General features: G+C 40.2%; 1 protein-coding gene across 1 annotated transcript in view; it reads right to left on the reverse strand.

Moving 5' to 3' along the window:
• Window positions 1-19,244, reverse strand: part of SNX9 (sorting nexin 9) — a 225,852-nt gene that overhangs the window by 150,644 nt on the left and 55,964 nt on the right. Inside the window, exon 3 of the mRNA XM_025382607.1 lies at window positions 15,123-15,166. Coding sequence (XP_025238392.1) covers window positions 15,123-15,166 — 44 coding nt within the window. The remainder of the gene's footprint in view (window positions 1-15,122; window positions 15,167-19,244) is intronic.

Here is a 19,244-nt window from a genome sequence, read left to right on the forward strand (position 1 = left end):
TAGTACCCAGAATAGTGCCTGTGTGTAATAGGTACTCAACAAATAGTTTTTGCATAGATGGATGATCAATACATCTACGCAGCATGTAATGACAATGAAGTAAACAGGGTGCCCACCAAAACATGGTTCTCTTTTCCTTCACTGACATATAGGAGGCCACACTTCTTTGCCCCCTTGCAGTTAGGTGGGATCCTGTGACCAGTTCTGGCCGAAGGAAAGTGAGCAAAAGTGACTATCTAGAAGCCCGAGTCTCTCTTGTCCTGCTGTGGCAAGTTCCAGATGGCACAGCCACTAGATGGGTTCTCTGATAGCCTGGCTCCCCACCCAATCTATCTCCCTATCTTCCCCCACTGCCTTGCTGACCAACAGTAGAGTTTTTGTGAGAGATGACTTTAAAGCTACTGAGATTCTCAAGGTTAACTTGTACTTCGTAACCTGGCCTATGCTGACTCACACCTGTCTTCTCTGGTTTTACAGATCCAATTTAAATTTTAAAAGGCTATACTCCTTACTAATAGTCCAAACACCATTCCACTGGCAGTTTAAGCAAATGCCATGTGTGAGATTTATCGAAGAAACAGCATTGCAAGCATATTTATATTGAAGGAAGCACTGAAGAAGACAGGAACAATAATTAAGAAAAAAAAAAAGAGTACTGGGGTTCAAGGCATCCTGACAGAGCTCCTTGCCCTGTAATTTCATGTGGATCCTTCCTGGGAGTGACTTCAGATTCTGACTTCCTTTATTCCTAAAATGCCAATTTGTCAAGTCACACTTCCTCTTTAAATAAAATACTGATTTCGTTCATAGTTTTAAATTTTAAATTTTTTACCCACAGGAAGATGAGAAGTATAACTTTTGTCCAGTAACTGACTAGCTTTGCACTTCTACGTCAAAGGTATTTTTAGTGTTATACCACCCCAGACGCTGTTCCAACATTAAAATGGTACTTAGGTTAAATTGGGAAGACTGTTCCCTTTGACCAAATGTGCTTTTGGCGTTATTCCTATGAAAATTTATAACAATTTTATGTGTAAAAGCAGAGGAAATAATATAATGAATTACTATAAAATTATCACTTTAATTTTAGAATAGTTAATATTTCATCATGTTTCATCTATGTTCCCCTTTGCTGAAGTATTTTAAAACTAGTCCCAGACATCATGACACTTAACGTTTAAAAACATCACTGTACATCTCAAAAACATAAGGATATTTTCTTATAATCATAATACTATCATCATACCTAACAAAATTAACAACATAATTCTTTTACAATATCTGATACCCTATCCACATTCAAGTTTTCTAAAATATCCCTAAGATGTGTTTTAATTTTTTATTTATACCCTATCCACATTCAAGTTTTCTAAAATATCCCTAAGATGTGTTTTAATTTTTTATTTATACCCTATCCACATTCAAGTTTTCTAAAATATCCCTAAGATGTGTTTTAATTTTTTATTTTTTGAGATGCAGTCTCTCTTTGTCACCCAGGCTGGAGTGCAATGGTGCAATCTTGGCTCACTGCAACCTCTGCCTCCCAGGTTCAAGCCATTCTCCTGCCTAAGCTTCTCCAGTAGCTGGGACTACAGGCACACTACACCATGCCTAGCTAATTTTTGTAATTTTAGTGGAGATGGGGTTTCACCATGTTGAGCAGGTTGGTCTCGAACTCCTGACCTCAGGTGATCCACCTGCCTTGGTCTCCCAAAGTGCTGGGATTACAGGCGTGAGCTACTGTGCCCGGCCTCAAGATGTGTTTTTATATTTCATTTTTATATTTGGTTTGATGGGATCTAAACTAGGTCCACATACTGCATATGATTGTTCAGTTTCTAGTCTCTGTTGATCAATTTACTTTATTTTAAAATTCATCTGGATCTATTTCCTTTCACTTTTCTACTTTTTTTGGTTGTTGTTTTTCAATTCTGCTCTTCCAAATCTTTTCCTTTTTTGGTGGAGGAAGTTTGAGCAGGACAATATTCTCACCTCGCATCTAGGGAAATCTAGTCTCTTTTTTTTAAGCATCTCATATTCCTGGTTTTTTTTAAAAAAGACAATGTAAATATAAGCTAAATACTAATTTTTAAAAGTAAGTCATTTAAAACATCTAGCTAATAGGATACTCGAGAATGAGTAGAGTTTTATGTTTTATGTATTTCATATTTGCTAAGCTTATCTGGGTCAGAAAACAAAGCCCTCTTTTATTATAAGTCTTTAGATGTAACGGCCTATCAGAGATAAGACTTCTCTAATTCTTCAAGAAAATTTCCTAGTCAAAATAAATAAATAAAAGATAAAGATGTTGGGTGTTTGTTTTTAGCAGTCTCTATAGATAATACAATGTAGTAGTTTTAAAAAATACTATTAATATCAAGTGATTTAGGGAGTAAGAAGACTTGGTTCTAGTCTTGCCTTTACTGTGAACTAATGACTTGAATAAGTTCTGTAAGTTGTCTGAGCCTTAGCTTCTGTATTAGTCCGTTTTCATGCTGCCAATAAAGATATACCTGAGACTGGATAATTTGCAAAGAAAAAGAGGTTTAATGGACTCACAGTTCCACGTGGCTGAGGAGGCCTCACAATCATGGCAGAAGGCAAAGAAGGAGCAAAGTCATGTCTTACATGGTGGCAGGCAAGAGAGCATGTGCAGGGGAACTGCCCTTTATAAAACCATCAGATCTTGTGAGACTTATTCACTATCATGAGAACAGCATGGGAGAAATCCGCCCCCATGACTCAATTACCTCCCACCGGGTCCCTCCCTTGACACATGGGGATTATGGGAGCTACAATTCAAGATGAAATTTGGGTGGGGACACAGCCAAACCATATCAGCTTCTTCATGTGAAAGCTTGGCCTAGTTGACCAACAAGATATACTTTTAATATTCTATAATTTCATAAAGCCAAATGTCTGCAAAACAAGAAAACCATTTTTGTCCCCCAACAAATATACCAGCTCTTAGGTTTTCACATGAGGCTGTTTTCAAAGCAGACCCCTTGGAGCCATGTGGTCATTTCCCTGATGGGGCCACCCCTCAAAGTATTTTTGTAAATACTTTCAAATCAGGTTATAAGCCACACAAGAAAATAAGTACTACTGCTTGATAGTCCATCTTCTCTTTTATCTAATAGGTATTTGTTGCAGACTTGCTAGGTGCATGAAGAATTGTGCAAGGTGCTGGGGTTGCTGAAGCAGGATGGGTGCAAACATGAGCAAGACCAAGCCCTGCTTGCTAAGGAACTTAGCTTTTTGTAAAAGACCAGCATTCTCTAGCATCCTATTAGCTAGATATTTTGAATGACTTACTTTAGAAAATTAGTATTTAGCTTATATATATATTGTCTTTTTTTAAAAGACCAGGAATATCAGTTGCTTAAAAGAAGATACTAGTTGGAGGGAACAAAAAAGATCTGGTTGGAGGGAGGAGGTTGGTACATACACAAAACAATGAAAGGGAATGAATAAAAATTTGGGGGGGATGGGGAATATCTTTGGCATAGCGTGAATGTCTCCAAAGCCAAGGCCCTTGGGTTTCAGAAATGGAGCTCCTCAGCTATGAAGACATTAACTTCTATTTTGAAGCCAATAAAATGCCTCCTACTTGGTATTTATCAAATGTAATTCTAAGGCTGGGTGCGTTGGCTCACACCTGTATTCCAAGCACTTTGGGAGGCCAAGGTGGTTGGATCACAGGAGGTCAGGAGTTTGAGACCAGCCTGGCCAACATGGTGAAACCCTGTCTCTACTCAAAAAACAAAAATTAGCCGGACATGCTGGCACATGCCTGTAATCCCAGCTACTAGAGAGGCTGAAGCAGGAGAATTGCTTGAACCCGGGAGGTGGAAGTTACAGTGAGCTGTGAGATTGCGCCACTGCATTCCAGTCTGAGCAACAGCACGAGACTGTCTCAAAACAAAAACAAAAACAAAAAACAACAACAAAAAACCCAGCGATTCTGGTATCATCAGGCTGGCATGAGGTGGATATATGAACAATAGCTGGAAGTTACAAAGTTCTGAGCATCACTGGGGCAAGGTTGAAGCCAAAACAAACACATTACACACTAAATACTTTAAATAATTAACACATAGTCTTTTAAAACATTGAACATTGAAGGGTTCACAATAATATGAAAGACCAGGGGTTGGGAGAGAGTTGGGAGGTCAGTTGGGGAGAATGTTGGTCAAAGGATACAAAATTCCAGCTAGACAGGAGGATTATATTTAAGAGACGTATTGTACAAAATGGTGACTTTAGTTAGTGAAAATGTATTGTATTCTGAAAAATGCTGAGAGTGGATTTTGTGTTTTCGCCCAAAAATGGGAAGTATGTGAAGTAATGCACATGTTAGTTTCATTTAGCCAGTCTACATTGTATATATGTATTAAAACAACATCGTGTACCTGATAAATATATATATTTTTGTCAAAAAATTAAAAAAACAGGCCGGGCATAGTGGCTCACGCCTGTAATCCCAGCACTTTGGGAGGCCAAGGCGGGCGGATCTCGAGGATCAAGAGATCGAGATCATCCTGGCCAACATGGTGAAACCCATCTCTACTAAAAATACAAAAATTAGCTGGGCGTGGTGGCGTGCGCCGTAGTGCCAGCTACTAGGAGGCGGAGGCAGGAGAATCGCTTGAACCCGGGAGGCAGAGATTGCAGTGAGCTGAGATCGTGCCATTGCACTCCAGCATGGCGACGGAGCGAGACTCTGTCTCAAAAAGAAGGAAGGAAGGAAGGAAGGGAGGGAGGGAGGGAGGAAATAAGAAAAAGAAATTAACAAGTAAAATAACTGAATTAGAAAGCGCTGGATCCCACAGAACTCCAAAACAAAGAGACAAGCAATAATATGAATGAGTTTTGCTGTTCTTGTGTTTCCAGATCACCTCAATTAAATGTTCCAGGGTTCAAGTGTTTTCAATAGGGTTAGCTTTCTGCTGGATTATTTTTTTCTAAACCTCTTGTTAAATGATTCCTTCACAATCATACCAATAGGTATCCCTCATGTTGACTGGAAATTTTAATATAATTAGTAACTTGTTGATGAGGTAATGAATCCCAGCTGAGAAAGGGGTAAGAGGAAAAACAATCATTACCCCCGTGCATTGCAAGAACTTGTCCTGCTGGAAATATCAAGTGTTGCCCTGATGTGGGCTAATTACCAATTGTTCTGGACTGACTTAACAGCCTGCCACATTTTTGTTGTAACACCTGCAGTTTGTGCCAAGGAGAAGAAAGGTGTCACATTGCCAAGTGCTAGAGAAGTATTTGTTGAGGAGGGTGGGCACAGCTTTTCAAAAATACTCGTAAGAAAAATCATGATTCTCATTTATTTATTCAAGATATATTTATTGAAAACCTACCAAGGACTAGGCATTGTCCTAGGTGCTATGGCTTATGGTGATTTCGGGCATTTTCAGCCAATTCAAATAGGAGGCTGATTGCATAGTTGCAGAGGGGCCTAGTTGGCTTAAAGAAAGAGACAGTTTATTCTTTGCTATTAGGAAAAATAACTTCCATTGTATGTACTAAGACTACAAAACTTTCTTCTGAATGGAACAGACAATAGCAATAGAAGACTATCATCAGTAATTTAGAGTCACTGAATTAATTTAACCTGCACATGCAGTTTGGGAGGCGAAAAATTGTACATGATGTCAAAGTATTCAATGGCATAAGCTAGAACTGCAAGAATCTGACAGATGCTCACTCAAAAACTTTCCGATACAATCTGTTTATAAACAAAACTGAAACAGCAAAAACAATCTTACTAAAAAACCCACAATCACAAGCCCTAAAATGCATCAGAGTGACTCCAACAAAATTTGTTCTCATCCTGTGGGTTCCCAAACTGTTCCAACAATGATGATCGAAACAGGAACCAGACCACAGGATTTTAATGGATTCAGCTGTTCCAGCCTTTGAAGCACTTAGTTCTGAAAGCTGCTGCTGCTACTTCTGTTTCCTGCTACTTAGGGAGAGAACAGAGAACCAGAAAGACAAATGAGTTTCCTCCCAGAACCCTACACCCAACTTCTGGAGGACAAACACAAGAGCAGAATGAGAGGGAGGGCAAGGCTGTCTGGGATGCAAGGACAACTGGCTGGGGTGGGCTGTGGTTGCAGAGATAAGGCCTGGTCATAGAGTCAAAGCCGAGCCTCACCAGCAGTGCCAGGTCTCCTCTGTTATCCCAGAGCTTCCCAGGTGAATGCTCCCAAGGGCCGAGTCCACCTCTCCTATCTTATCTATTACTGCCCTGGTTTAGGTTGAGAATGCAGAAAACAGGGCTGGCGGTGGAGGGGAGCACATTCATTCATGGATTGTCTATGGCTGCTTTCACCCTATAATGGCAGAGTTGGGGTGTTTTAACAGAGACCCTATGGCTCCTGAATCTATAATATTGACTAGCCATCCCTTTACAGAAGAAGTTTGCTGACCCCTGTTCCACAATGTACTGCTTCTAAAACTGTTGTGGCAATATATAAATGTATATAAAAGGTGAACTAGGGGTGATTACTTTGGAAAATAGCTGACAAATCTTAAGTAAAAACAAATTTTTTGAGAGCCTCTTTTGTACCAGGTATATCATTAGGCCCTTTTCATAATTATTTTGTTTATTCTTTACAGTTGCCCTATAAAGTAAATGTTCTCATCCCCATTTTGAGGATGAGGAAATTGAGACTCAGAGAATTAAGTAAATTGCCCACAGTGATACAGCTATTAAGTGCCCAAGTGAGAATTTGAACCCAGGATTTCTGATTCCAATCCTATAGCCTCCATCCACTATACCATGCCACCTTATTTAAAGCATTTAACATACAACTTAATTTACAGAAAAATGGGTTTTTCTAGGAAAACAAAGCACATTTGTATGTTGTGAACCTTTCAACAAAACTTTATGTAGCAATATTTAGTGAAGGATTATTTAAATCTGTATTATAAGGGATGACTCCATCACCCTATAATGTTTAGTGGGTTTTGGTCTAACATTCCCCTACCTAGAAGGGCTGGGAAAACCAGTTCTAGAAGAGCTTTTTAGAATTTTGATTTTTCTGAGTTGTAAAAGAAATTAACCGTCCTCAGAATGGTGCTTCAAGTATAAGAGCTTTTGAATGAGAATAATGAAATATGAGAATCTTTCTAGACAAGCCAATGCAGACATAATTCATGGTTGATGCCTTAGCTCAATGATTTATGATCCTGTAGCTGGACAATGACTTTCATCTTCTAAGGTTTATAAACCTCTAAAAGAACCTCCAGACTTTTTCCCTTGAAAAAAATTAGTATCTATATTTAAATAGTTTTTCAGACCCTCGAAAGCTTATTGACAACATCTTGGTGTCCCTAGACCCCCAAATTAAGAGCTTCTGATTTATCTCTAGTATCTTCTCTCTATTGTTACTAACAGTATAACTTGGGACAAGTTACTTAACCTTGCTAATCATCAATTTCTTCATCTGTATAGTAGGAAAAATAATATTCATAGATTGTTGTAAAGACTGAGGTAGCCACACAAGGTGCTGAGTATGTACTTGTTGGATAATAAGCATTCAATAATATCACTTCTGATTATTAGAGTTGGTTTATGTTTCCTAACTTTGTAATGTTACAACAAAAGGCTCAATTCCAGTTGATGAAGATTCATTGAACACTGCTTATATCCAGCACGGTGCTGGGATTTGCAGGAGATATTAAAGTCTCATGAAAACGTGGGTCATTCAATTATGCTACAGAATTTATAGCTTAAGAATATGTAACAAGTTGGTAAGTTATAAAAATGATAATTAGCTTTCTATTCGTGAAATCTAATTTATTTTTGAATTCAAATATTTATACGAATTTACTTTATATCATATATTTATAATATTATAGAATATTTCCCATATTTTCAGAATTCATAATGATGATATTAATGACTAATGCTGATGTAACCTATACCATCTTGGGTAGGAAATTATGACATAATGATGCCCTGAGCTTTTCTGAGCTGCTGCTGCTTGGGACTGTGTATTGGTCAGAGTTCTCCAGGAGACAGAAAAAATATATATGTACTATATATATGTATGTATGTACACACAAATACACACACACACAAACCCACATACACAGGGGTGGGGAGAAAGAAAGAGAGAGAGATTGAATTATTATAAGGAATTGGCTTGTGTGATTACAGAGGCTAAGTCTCAAGATCCTCAGGGTGAGCTGGCAAGCTGGAGTCCCAGGAGAGCTGATGGTGTGACTCCAGTTTGAGTCCAAAGGCCAGAGAACCAGGAGTCAATGGTGTAGTTGCAGTTCGAAGGCTGGTAGACTTGAGACCCAGGAAAAGCCTATGGTTTCAGTTTGAATCTGAAGGCAGGAAAAAAATTGATGTTCCATTTCCAAGGCAGTCAGGCCAAAGGAATTCTCTCACTCAGGGGAGGGTCAGCTTTTTTTTTCTAGTAAGACCTTCAACTGAATGAGGCTCAAACACATCAGGGTTGGCAATCTGCTTTCCTAGTGTACTGGTTCAGATGTTATTCTCACCCAAAAACACCATCACAGACACACCCAGAATAATATTTGACCAAACATCTGGGCACCCCATAGCCCAAATTGATACACAGGGTGGGGATAGGTCATGATGTTTCATGGGAAGCATCAGATTGTTCATGGTTTTATGGAATGGGGATCATTTATTAGACTAAAGCAAGTGGAGATAGTTCTAACACCTCTCTGTTATAGGATGCAGAGCTCAGGTTAGAGACACAGAGAGCTGTAAACTCAGCAGGCACAGTCTCGTATCAATGTTTTGTAGTTTTCAGGGTCAAAGTCTTTGCATATCTTTTGTTAAATTTATCCCAAAGTGTTTTATGTTTTTTTATTGTGATTTAAATGAAATTTAAAAATTTATTGTCCTATAGTTTGCTGCTAGTATATAAAAATGCAATTGATTGTTACATATTGACCTTGTATCCTGAGACTTTGCTAAAATCTTTAATGAGTTCTAATAATTTTTGTTGTGTTGATTGTTTAGGATTTTCTATATAAACAAACTGTTATCTACAAATAGGAATCATTCTACTTTCCTTTTCCCAATCTGTTTGTCTTTTGTTTCCTTTTCTTGCCTTATTACACTTGACTTACCATTTTACTGCACCTTGGGTTAGTCAGATGCTCCAAGAAGTAGATGCAAAGACAGAATTAAACATGCAAGGATTGGCCAGGCATGGTGGCTCATGCCTATAATCCTAGCATTTTGAAAGGCTGAGGTGGGAGGATTATTTGAGGCCAAGAGTTCAAGACTAGACGGGGAAACATAGCAAAGCCTGGTCTCTATCAAACAATTTTTTTAAAAATTTAGCCAGGTGTAGTGGCATGTGCCTGTAATCCCAGCTACTAGGGAGGCTGAGGGAGGAGGATCACCTGAGCCCGGGAGATCAAGGCTGCAGTGAGCTATGATTGTGCCACTGCACTCTAGCCTGGCTGACAGACTGAGACCCTGTCTGTCTCCTAAAAACACAAGGATTTTATTGGGGAAAATGCCTATCGGATACAAAATGCAAAGGGAGCCCCACAAGCTGGAAGAGCCATCAGACATTGATGTGAGAAAGTAGAGGAGAAAGGGAAGGACAAGTAACTGGAATCACTCTAGACTGCTATGTTGCATGAGGAATATCTGCAAGGAATATCACTGAGCCAGAGTCCTGTGACTCCAGTCAATTTCAGAGTTCAATGGCTGGGGCCCTTGGTCAATTACATTCTCTTTAGTAGCAGGTGTACAAAGTGTATTCTCATGACCACCACAGATCTCTAGTACAATGTTTAACAGAAACGGTGAGAATGGCCATCTCTACATTTTTCCTGATCTTATGGGGCAAGTGTTCAGTATATCACCATTGAGTATGATGTAGGCTATAGGTTTTCAATAGATCTTTTTATCAGACCACAGGATTTTAATGGATCAGCTGTTCCAGCCTTTGAAGCACTTAGTGGCATGAGCCACCACGTCTGGCCTATGCTTTTCTTTTCTATTTCCTACGAGTTGGGTAAGATGGGTATCATTTCTTCCTTAAATGTTTAATATGTTCCTTAAATGTTCACTATGGTATATTTCTTTCTTAAGTATTTAATTTGCCAGAGAAACCGCGTGGGAAAAGTTTTTGAGTGTGAATTTGATTTCTTTGGTAGATATAGAGATATTCAGATTTTTAAAATTTCATCTGTGTTAGTTTTTGTAAGTTGTATTTTTCAAGGAATCTATTAATTTCATTTAAATTGTTAAATTTATTGACATAAAGCTGTTGACAATGTTTCCAGCTGGGCATGGTGGCTCATGCATGTAATCCCAGCACTTTGGGAGGCCGAGGCAGGAGGATCACCTGAGGTCAGGAGTTTGAGACCAGCCTGGCCAACATGGTAAAACCCCATCTCTGCTAAAAATACAAAAATTAGCAGGGTGTGGTGGTACATACCTGTAATCCCAGCTACTCGGGAGGCTGAGGCAGGAGAATCGCTTGAACTTGGGAGGCAGAGGTTGCAGTGAGCCAAGATTGCGTCACTGCACACCAGCCTGGGTGACCGAGTGAGACTCCATCTAAAAAAAAAAAAAAAAAAAAAAAAAATTCCTTTTGATAACTATAAGGTCTGAAGTGATATCCTATACTCTCATTTATGATATTGAAAAATTATTTTTTCCCTTTTATTTTATTTGACCAGTCTTGTTAGGGTTTATTAATTTGATTAACCTTTTCAAAGAATCAAATTTGTCTTTAAATATTTCTCTGTTTTTATTTTCTGTTTCATTGAATTCTGACTTATTTCTTTTCTTCTGCTTGCTTTGGGTTTATATTACTCATTTTTTTTAAAAAAGATGAATACTTGGATAGTTGACATTAAGCCTTTCTAATGTAAACATTTAAAGTTATATTTTTTTCTCTACTCATTTATGGTCTATAAATTTTGATATGTCATATTTTTATTATTGTTCGGTTTGAAGTATTTTCTAATTTATCTTGTGATTTCTTCTTTAAAAAGGAGTTATTGGCTGGGCATGGTGGTTCACACCCGTAATCCCAGCACTCTGGGAGGCTGAGGTGGGTGGATCCCGAGGTCAGGAGTTCAACACCCGCCTGGCCAAGATGGTGAAACCCCTTCTCTACTAAAAATATAAAAATTAGCCAGGCGTGGTGGCAGGCACCTGTAATCCCAGATGCTCGGGAGGCTGAGGCAGGAGAATTGCTTGAACCCCGGAGGCAGAGGTTGCAGTGAGCCAAGATTGAGCCACTGTACTCCAGCCTGGGCGACAGAGCGAGACTCTGTCTCAAAAAAAGAAAAAAAAAAAGGAGGTATTTAGAAAAATGTTTAATTTTAAATACTTGATGCTTTTTTAGATATCTTATTGGTTTCTAATTTAATTCACTTGTGCACAGAGAACATACTTTAAAATTTTAGTCTTTCAAAATTTACTGAGATGTGTATGACATGCTCTACTGTGGTTAATGTTTTATGCGCACTTGCTAAGAATGATTATTCCGCATTTGTTAGATGTGGTGTTTTATAAATACCTATTAAGTCAAGATGGTTGATAGTGTCATTCATAGCTTCCATTTTCTTGATAATAATGTTTCATGTCCTAGTTGTTCTATCAGTTCCTAAGAGGAGGGTGTTAAAATCTCCAGTCATGATTGGGGAGCTGCTTCTTCTTCCTTTATCTCTCTCATTTTTTGCTGCAGGTAGTTTGAAGTACTGTATATTATTATTTCTTCCTGATGTATTGGACCTTTTGGAATTATAAAATCTTTCTCGTTCTCTTTAGTAATACTCCTTACCTTGCTATCTATTTTCTCCAAAAGTATTATAGCCACACCAGTTTTCTTATGCTTATCATTTCCATAATAACATTTTTCATCTTTTTGCTTTTATCCTTTTTATGTGTCTATGTTTAAAATGCTTTTCTTGAAGACAGCATATAATTAGATCTTGCTTGTCTGATATGGTTTAAGTCTACTGGCTTCATACTTATTTCTTATTTTCTCATCTATTTTTATTTTCCCTATTTTCCCTTTCCTACCTTTTTTTGTTTGTTTATTTGACATGGAGTCTCGCTCTGTCGCCAGGCTTGAGTGCAGTGGCGCGATCTTGGCTCACTGCAACCTCCGCCTCTGGGGTTTAGGCAGTTCTCTGCCTCAGCCTCCCAAGTAGCTGGGATGACAGACACATGCCACCATGCCCAGTTAATTTTTGTCTTTTTAGTAGAGACAGGGTTTCACCATCTTGGCCAGGTTGATCTTGAACTCCTGACCTCGTGATCCACCCGCCTTGGCCTCCCAAAGTGCTGGGATTACAGGCGTAAGCCACCGCACCCAGCCCCTACTTTCTTCTACATAAAATCTTCTTAACATTTATAAAGATAACAACGTTTAGTATTTTTGCCTCTTTGCATTTTTTAGTAGTTACTGTAGTGATTACAATACACAACTTTATCACAATCCTTTTAGAGGTAATATTGTACAGCTTGATATACTTCATAAGAACCTTATAGCAGTAGAGTTCCATATGCTTCTGTGGGGGAGGATAAAACCTTTATCTTCTCCCTCCCTTCCTAGGTTCCCTATCTGGGGCTCTGGAAATTAAACTGACAAGAGACATTAACAAGAGAAAAACAGTTTATTAACAGGTCAGTGTGCACACACACAGGAGAACTCAGTCATGAGTAACTCAAAAGAGCGGTTAGAACTTGGCCATATTTCTCACCTTAACAAAGAACAATAAAATTTTAGAGAAGTGACAAGACAAAGGAGTTTCAGCTTTTCTGGGTGTCAAACTGTGAGAAGGTAGAAATATGGGGGAAACTAACAGTAGATAGGGTTTTTTAGTAAGGTCTACATGCGGACCCATCTTGGTGCTGACTCTGCCTTCATGGCCACAAAACTCCCCTGGGAGAGGGGATTTATTGCAGTCCTATTTTTCAGAATATTCTGTTCATAGTCAGATAAGGGAAGCTCCAACAAGGCTTCTTTCTGCATCTGTTGATTCTCATTTGCCTTTAGCTCAAAATATCTTTACACCAAAGTGGCATAGTTTGGGGTAGCATACTCTGATGCCCTACACTGCACATGTGCACATATGCACACACACACAACACACTTTGTGATACTGTTGTTGTACATATTACATCTACCTCAAGCCAGTAAGGCTGATGTTTTCTGCCTGTAGGGGGATGGTGGTAAGGGTAGTTCTCTCAAGAAAAATAAAAAATAAAAGAAGCTGTAAACTCCCAAATCCCATCTTTCAAGAGTAAACTCCACTCCAGTTTCTACCTGCTTCTGCTCACTCTCTAGGTTTTTAAAATATTTTTCAAAAAATTGCCCTTATTATGTCAGGCTTTAGTCTTACTAAGCTACTTAGTTATTACCAGAACTTAATCTCCACAATCATCCTTTTCCAGAGAATTTTGTAAGAACCAAGGCCTTCCATTGAAGTCAATTCGTAAACATTCACTACCTTGGGAAAATACATAAGCGTAGACTGAGACCTCATCTTAAGTGCATAATGCTGGAAGCAAGCACTCTAGCAGAGTACATGCCCCAACAGGGCAAATGTCCTAACAGAGCAGGTGGTCACGTCACCCAGAAGCAGATCCAGCTGGGTGACGGAGGAGGTGCAGGCACCAGACAGCAGAGCCTGCTCTGTGTCTGCAATGGTTTCTTGAATGGGAGCTTGCAGGAATAGGTTGAACATGTAAAATTGCTGCTGTTGACTGTTTTTTTTTTTGACCTTGGAAAACATGAATGGTATAAGTTCAACCAAATATTCTGCTACTGAGTGTGAGGTTCAATCCTTCTCAAACATTTTCTCATCTTCACAAAGTCCTAGAGTTAAAGAAACACTCTCTATATTGTTACATAAAGGCACATGGGATGGACACTACCTGACTATTAGAGTCACAACTGTAGAAGGCAGGACTAGGGGAGCAGTCCTATTCAAAGACTTCTGCCTTAATGAGGAGTGTTACATAATTTGGGTTCAGAATTGCATGTCATGCATTAACACCAAGAACAAGTTTGTGCTTCCTTGAAGGTACATGTTATGTTTCTTCTAAATGTCATGGCCCTGAAGGTTGCTACACAACATCGTGGACCCCTAGGTTTGCCAGATTTTGCAAAACATTGAAAGAAAGAGGAAGGAAGGAAGGAAAGAAAGAGAGCAAGAGAGAGAGAAAAAGAAAAGAAAGAAAGAAAGAAAAAGAAAAGAAGGAAGGAAGGAAGGAAAGAGGGAGGGAGGAAGGAAGGAAGGAAAGAAAGAGAAAGAAAGAAAAGGTACAAATTTAAATTTCAGATAAATGATGAATAATTGTTTGAATAATTATGATTCATGCAATAGTCCTAAGAAAAGCGAGACATCCTTATACTAAAATGTTATTTATTGTTTGTCTTAAATTCAAATTTAACAGGGAGTCCTGGAAAATTTAACTGACAACTCTGTTATATTTATTCAGTGCTGCTGAAAAGGAGAGAATTCTGGTCCTGGAAGGCTACATTCTAGGGAAATGGGCCTCCAGTTGGGATGTTCAGAATTCTGTCCCTAGGAGGATGGAGGCACACCCAACAGAGGTAAAATCACAGTCCAGGCCAAGAGTCACCAGCTGGATGCTCAGAAGGAAAATCTTCCTTTTGTGAGCTCCTAAAAATAAATGTAGCTTTATCAGGAGCATTACATGTGAGTGTGCTCTATAATTATTTATCCACTAATTGCCACAATATCCTGTTGAGGTTAGTAAATGTTTTTACCACCCTCATTTTGCAATGAAGTAAGCAGGGACGGAGCAGGAGGTTACTCACCAGGAGGCCCAGCAAGCCAGAAGAGGGTGGAGGAGAGAGCCAGGCGGGACCTTGTGGTCCTGTCACCAGAGGTCTGCAGGCTGGCTGGCCTCAGAGCCGGCCCTTGGAACGTCATAGCCCAAATAAAACTCAGAGAAGAGGAATAAAGAAGATTCTCTGAAACTCATGAAAACCACACATTCCGAACAGCCCCATTGTTAGTAAACAAAATAGTCTAGAACAAATATTTGCACAAAGGAAACTATTGAAGACAGACTTTATTTTGCCCAAAGGAGAGAATAGCTTACTCACCCTTTGTTTTTCCCCCAAGCAAAGCAGATGTTTCTTGTTAGTGCCTGGAAAAAGAGGATGATAAGACAAGGAAACTCATTCCATTCTATAATAATAACAACAGTAGATATTAATCAAATATCTGTTACATCAGGTACTACACATATTGGATTGAATTTAGTCTTCCTGGGAAGTCCCTGTGTACTGACTGCACCCATTTTACCCACAGGAAAGATTAAACTCAGAACACAAGAGACTGATAGAGACCTTCACACTGCTATCAAGTGGTGGAGGTGAGATTCCAACCCAGGCCCTGTGACTCGAACACATACCATTGTCTGCGTAGACCCTTCCCCACCACCCAGGAAAAAACCAGAACACCCAAATCTAATTACATTATTTGTCTTTTAAAATGACATTTACATTAACTTTTTGTCTTTTTCATTAATTCTAAAGCAATTGCAGGGAAGGGCCGTGCTTCAAGATGGCCACCAACAGTGTCTTGCCAAGGCTCTTAGGTCCGTAGTAATACTTCCAAACACATTATCCTGGTGGCCCTCCCAGTGATACCTCGAGGAGGCTCAGGCAGGCATCATTATCATCCTTTGGGAGAAGAGAAAACTGAGTCACAGAAAGACTAAGGGATTTGCCTAAGACCATGCAGTACCGGAAATGGGACCAGAATACATCTGCTGGCTCTTTCCACTGTCCTTGTTGAAAGCTTGAGGAATTACAGCAATCGTCTCCAATGTGCAATCTGAGTAACACACATTTTTTTTCTCACACATATTTTCCACCCCCTGTCTCATGACTGGCAGCTGGAAACAGGACTGTCCTGCTAATTGACTTCCGGGGCTCCCTTATTCTAGCAACTCCTAGATAGGGATTGTGACAGGGAAGCCTTCACCACGTGGTTCTGACCTACCTGTCCAGCTCATCAGCTGCCCTCCCAGCAGGAGGCTGTCATTCAGGCCAGACAGGTGATGTCGATCCTCTACAACATACTCATAGCACTCACATCACATTTTCACTCCCTGTTGCCACCTAGGAGCCTGTGCAGTGCAGTGGACTGGGTTTTAAGCCAGAATGCTTTTGCATCAGTTGGACCTGGGTAAAAATTCTCTCCTTACCACCATCCAACTGTGTGACTTCGAAAAAGTCATGTTACATCTTCAGAATCCATTTTCTAATAGATTGTAGAGAATGGGGGATTAGAGATCATGTATTCAAAGCATCCAAGCATCCAGCACAATGTCTAATACAGAGTAGATCATCAAGAAGTGGTTCTTATGATGATAACATGTCCTTATCCTCGTATCTACCTAACTCCTAACCATTATTCAAGATTTACTACTCCCTTGTCTCACTCAAGGTAACTCTCTCTTCCCTGGATTTAACATGAATTTCACCTGTGTAGCATCTAGTTCTTGCTCTCTTACAGTCTTTTCATGAATATAAGAAATATTCATTAGGAAGTGCTATGGGTTGAATTTTGTCTTCCCAAAAGATATTTGGAAATAGGGTATTTGCAGATGTAATCAAATTAGGATGAAGTCATACTGAATTGGAGTAGGTCCTAACCCAGTAACTGGTGTCCTTATACCGAAAGGCAGCAATTTGGACACAAATAGATTCACAGTGATGAGGGAGGCAGAGATTGAAGTAATGCAGCTTGAGGACCAGGACGGCTAAGGATTGCTGGCAACCACCTGAAGCTGGGATGAGGCAAGAAGGGAACCTCCCCTAGCACTTCCTGAGAGAGCATGGCCATGCTGACACCTTGGTTTTGAGGTTTTGAGTTTCTAGCTCTAAAACTGGGAAACGATACATTTCTATTGTTTTAAGGCTCTGGTTTGCTGTTATTTGTTATGGCAGTAACAGGAAACTAATACAGGAAAATATCTGATCTAACTCCCAATTGGATAACAGGCTCATTGACAATGGTGAGGACTGGCCTCTTTACCTGTGGTCAGTGCTCAGCATAGCTCCGAACCTTGGGGAAGCCTGTGAATAAACCTGACTGCTGAGAGCAGCTGCATACAGAGCACCACTCAGCTGTTCCTACCACCCTGGAGGCTGCCCTGACAGCTAATCCCACTGCAGGTGCAGCAGCAGTGCCTCTAAAGTCCTTTGGGCTCAACCTGCTGGCAACAGCACCAGCAGGAGAAATTCACTGGATAGTTAGCCATTCCCCATTTGAATAGCAAAGTATTGCCTAAAATGGGGAGAGAAAGCATGATGATAGGTACTGCAACTTGACCCTTCAGAAATGGATAATTTCATCAGACAAGGACGCCACTGCATAGTTATTCCAGTGTTAAAGACGGGCATCACCAAAACAACAGAAAACACAAGTTAAAAGAGCAATATGTCTTCTGTTAATGATGGGATGACTGTTTAAAAGAGGCCTCATTTTATATGCATTCATTCATTCATCATTCTCTTCAATATTTGTTGAGAATTTACTAGGTGCACAGCACGGCTTTTGCCTCCTTTAGCAGGTCATTATGTAACAGAACTTGAAGGAAATTCAAGTTTGGAATTGGAATTTTCAAGTGGCAATTGGAATTTTCAAGTGGAGAGGGACACTAATATTTGTTGGTTGCTTGCACTGAGACACTTTATAGGAATTTTAATATCTGATTTTGGTTGATGCCCTTGATCATCCCATAATGTAATTGTTTTAATTTCCCTTCTGCAGATAAAGGATGGATGCCTCAGAGAAGTGAAGGATTTGTCTCAGGCACGTAGCCTGTAAATATCATACCTGAGATTCTAATCTGGCTCCATTGGATCCCAATGTCTTTGCTTTTGCAGCAACTCTACCATCCTTCATTCACCAGAGACCAGACCTCCCGTAGCAACCCAAACCCATGGGAGCCAAGCCACATCCTAAGAGGCTGGTGGAACTTTTGGCCACCCCACCCCACCAGGAACCATTACCAGGCTCTTTGCTTTCTACTTTCTTTCCATCTCTCAGCCTCCTTCTGTCCTCATTTGCTTCTCTTGAAGTGGGTGGATGTTGTTTCTTTCTGGTGCCTGCTTCTAGTAGCAACATTCTCTTTCTTCAAGATGTGATGGGACAGCTTCTTCCCCACTGGAAACTTAAGGACCTGTGGGCTGTACCCCTGAGTGCCCACCTTCCGAGCCTGGAGTAATCACGTGAGCCAGGCCAGGCCGATCAGAGTCTTCCCCCAGGATTTTTTTTCATCCACAATGGGAGACAGAACATGTCATTTCTCTGTGGCTGTTGTCCTGGGGTGAGACAAGTGGGAGTTCTTGTGACCATGGCCTCCCCTCATTCTGCCCATGGAGAAACACCAGGCTGGATGGTGGAATGAAAACTGAGAGGCCCGATGATGCCATCTGAGCCCCTAGCTCCTGTCACCCCTGTGCTTCCCAGTTACCAGCAGTTAAATTCCCTTTTTGTTTATACTAGTATGGGTTGGCTTCTATTATTCAAAATCAAGGGTCCCAGTTCACACATCCAGCTACATTCCATGGGCCGGCTTTTCAACTTCCCTCTTGCCAAAACTTAAATTCCAGTTTCCCATTTTCCTTCTGTTCATCCGCTTAGAAGAACCTTAACTCTGGCTAAATTTACCTTCCCAGTCTGTACACCTGGGTGCTGAGTTCATCTGGGGCAGACAATGTCACTACCAAACCGTGGTCCCCAACCTTCCTCATTTCATCCTCTCTTCCATTCCCAGTAGCAGTTACTTAGGACTGTCTCCACACTCCTCAAACATGACTCTCCATCTTTCTCCTACTTTTCAGCAAGTGATCTTGTCTCCTACTCAGTAGAGAAAATAGAAGGCATGGGAGGACAAGTCTTCCCCATCTCTCCCCACCCTGCCCTTTTATAATTGTGCTGGTGGCAAATTTGTGAAAACAGAAGGTGGCTACTGTTGGAAGCAATTGTTCTAAGAAGGAGTACAGAATTTCTGTTAGAGACTGCTCTTTACTTTCAGAAAATGTCTTGACTTTTCAAGTGTAAAAGGCAATTGGGAAAGAAATGGAGGTAACCGCTGCAGGACTGTAAAGTCAGCCAATGGTAGGAAAATGAGGGGTTGTTGGCCACCGGTGTGGAGGTACCAAGGGGAAATGGGCCAAGCCTCCTGGCATACGACTAACCTGGAGGAG

The sequence above is a fragment of the Theropithecus gelada genome, chromosome 4 (genome assembly GCF_003255815.1).
Source record: "Theropithecus gelada isolate Dixy chromosome 4, Tgel_1.0, whole genome shotgun sequence".
Lineage (NCBI taxonomy): Eukaryota > Metazoa > Chordata > Mammalia > Primates > Cercopithecidae > Theropithecus > Theropithecus gelada.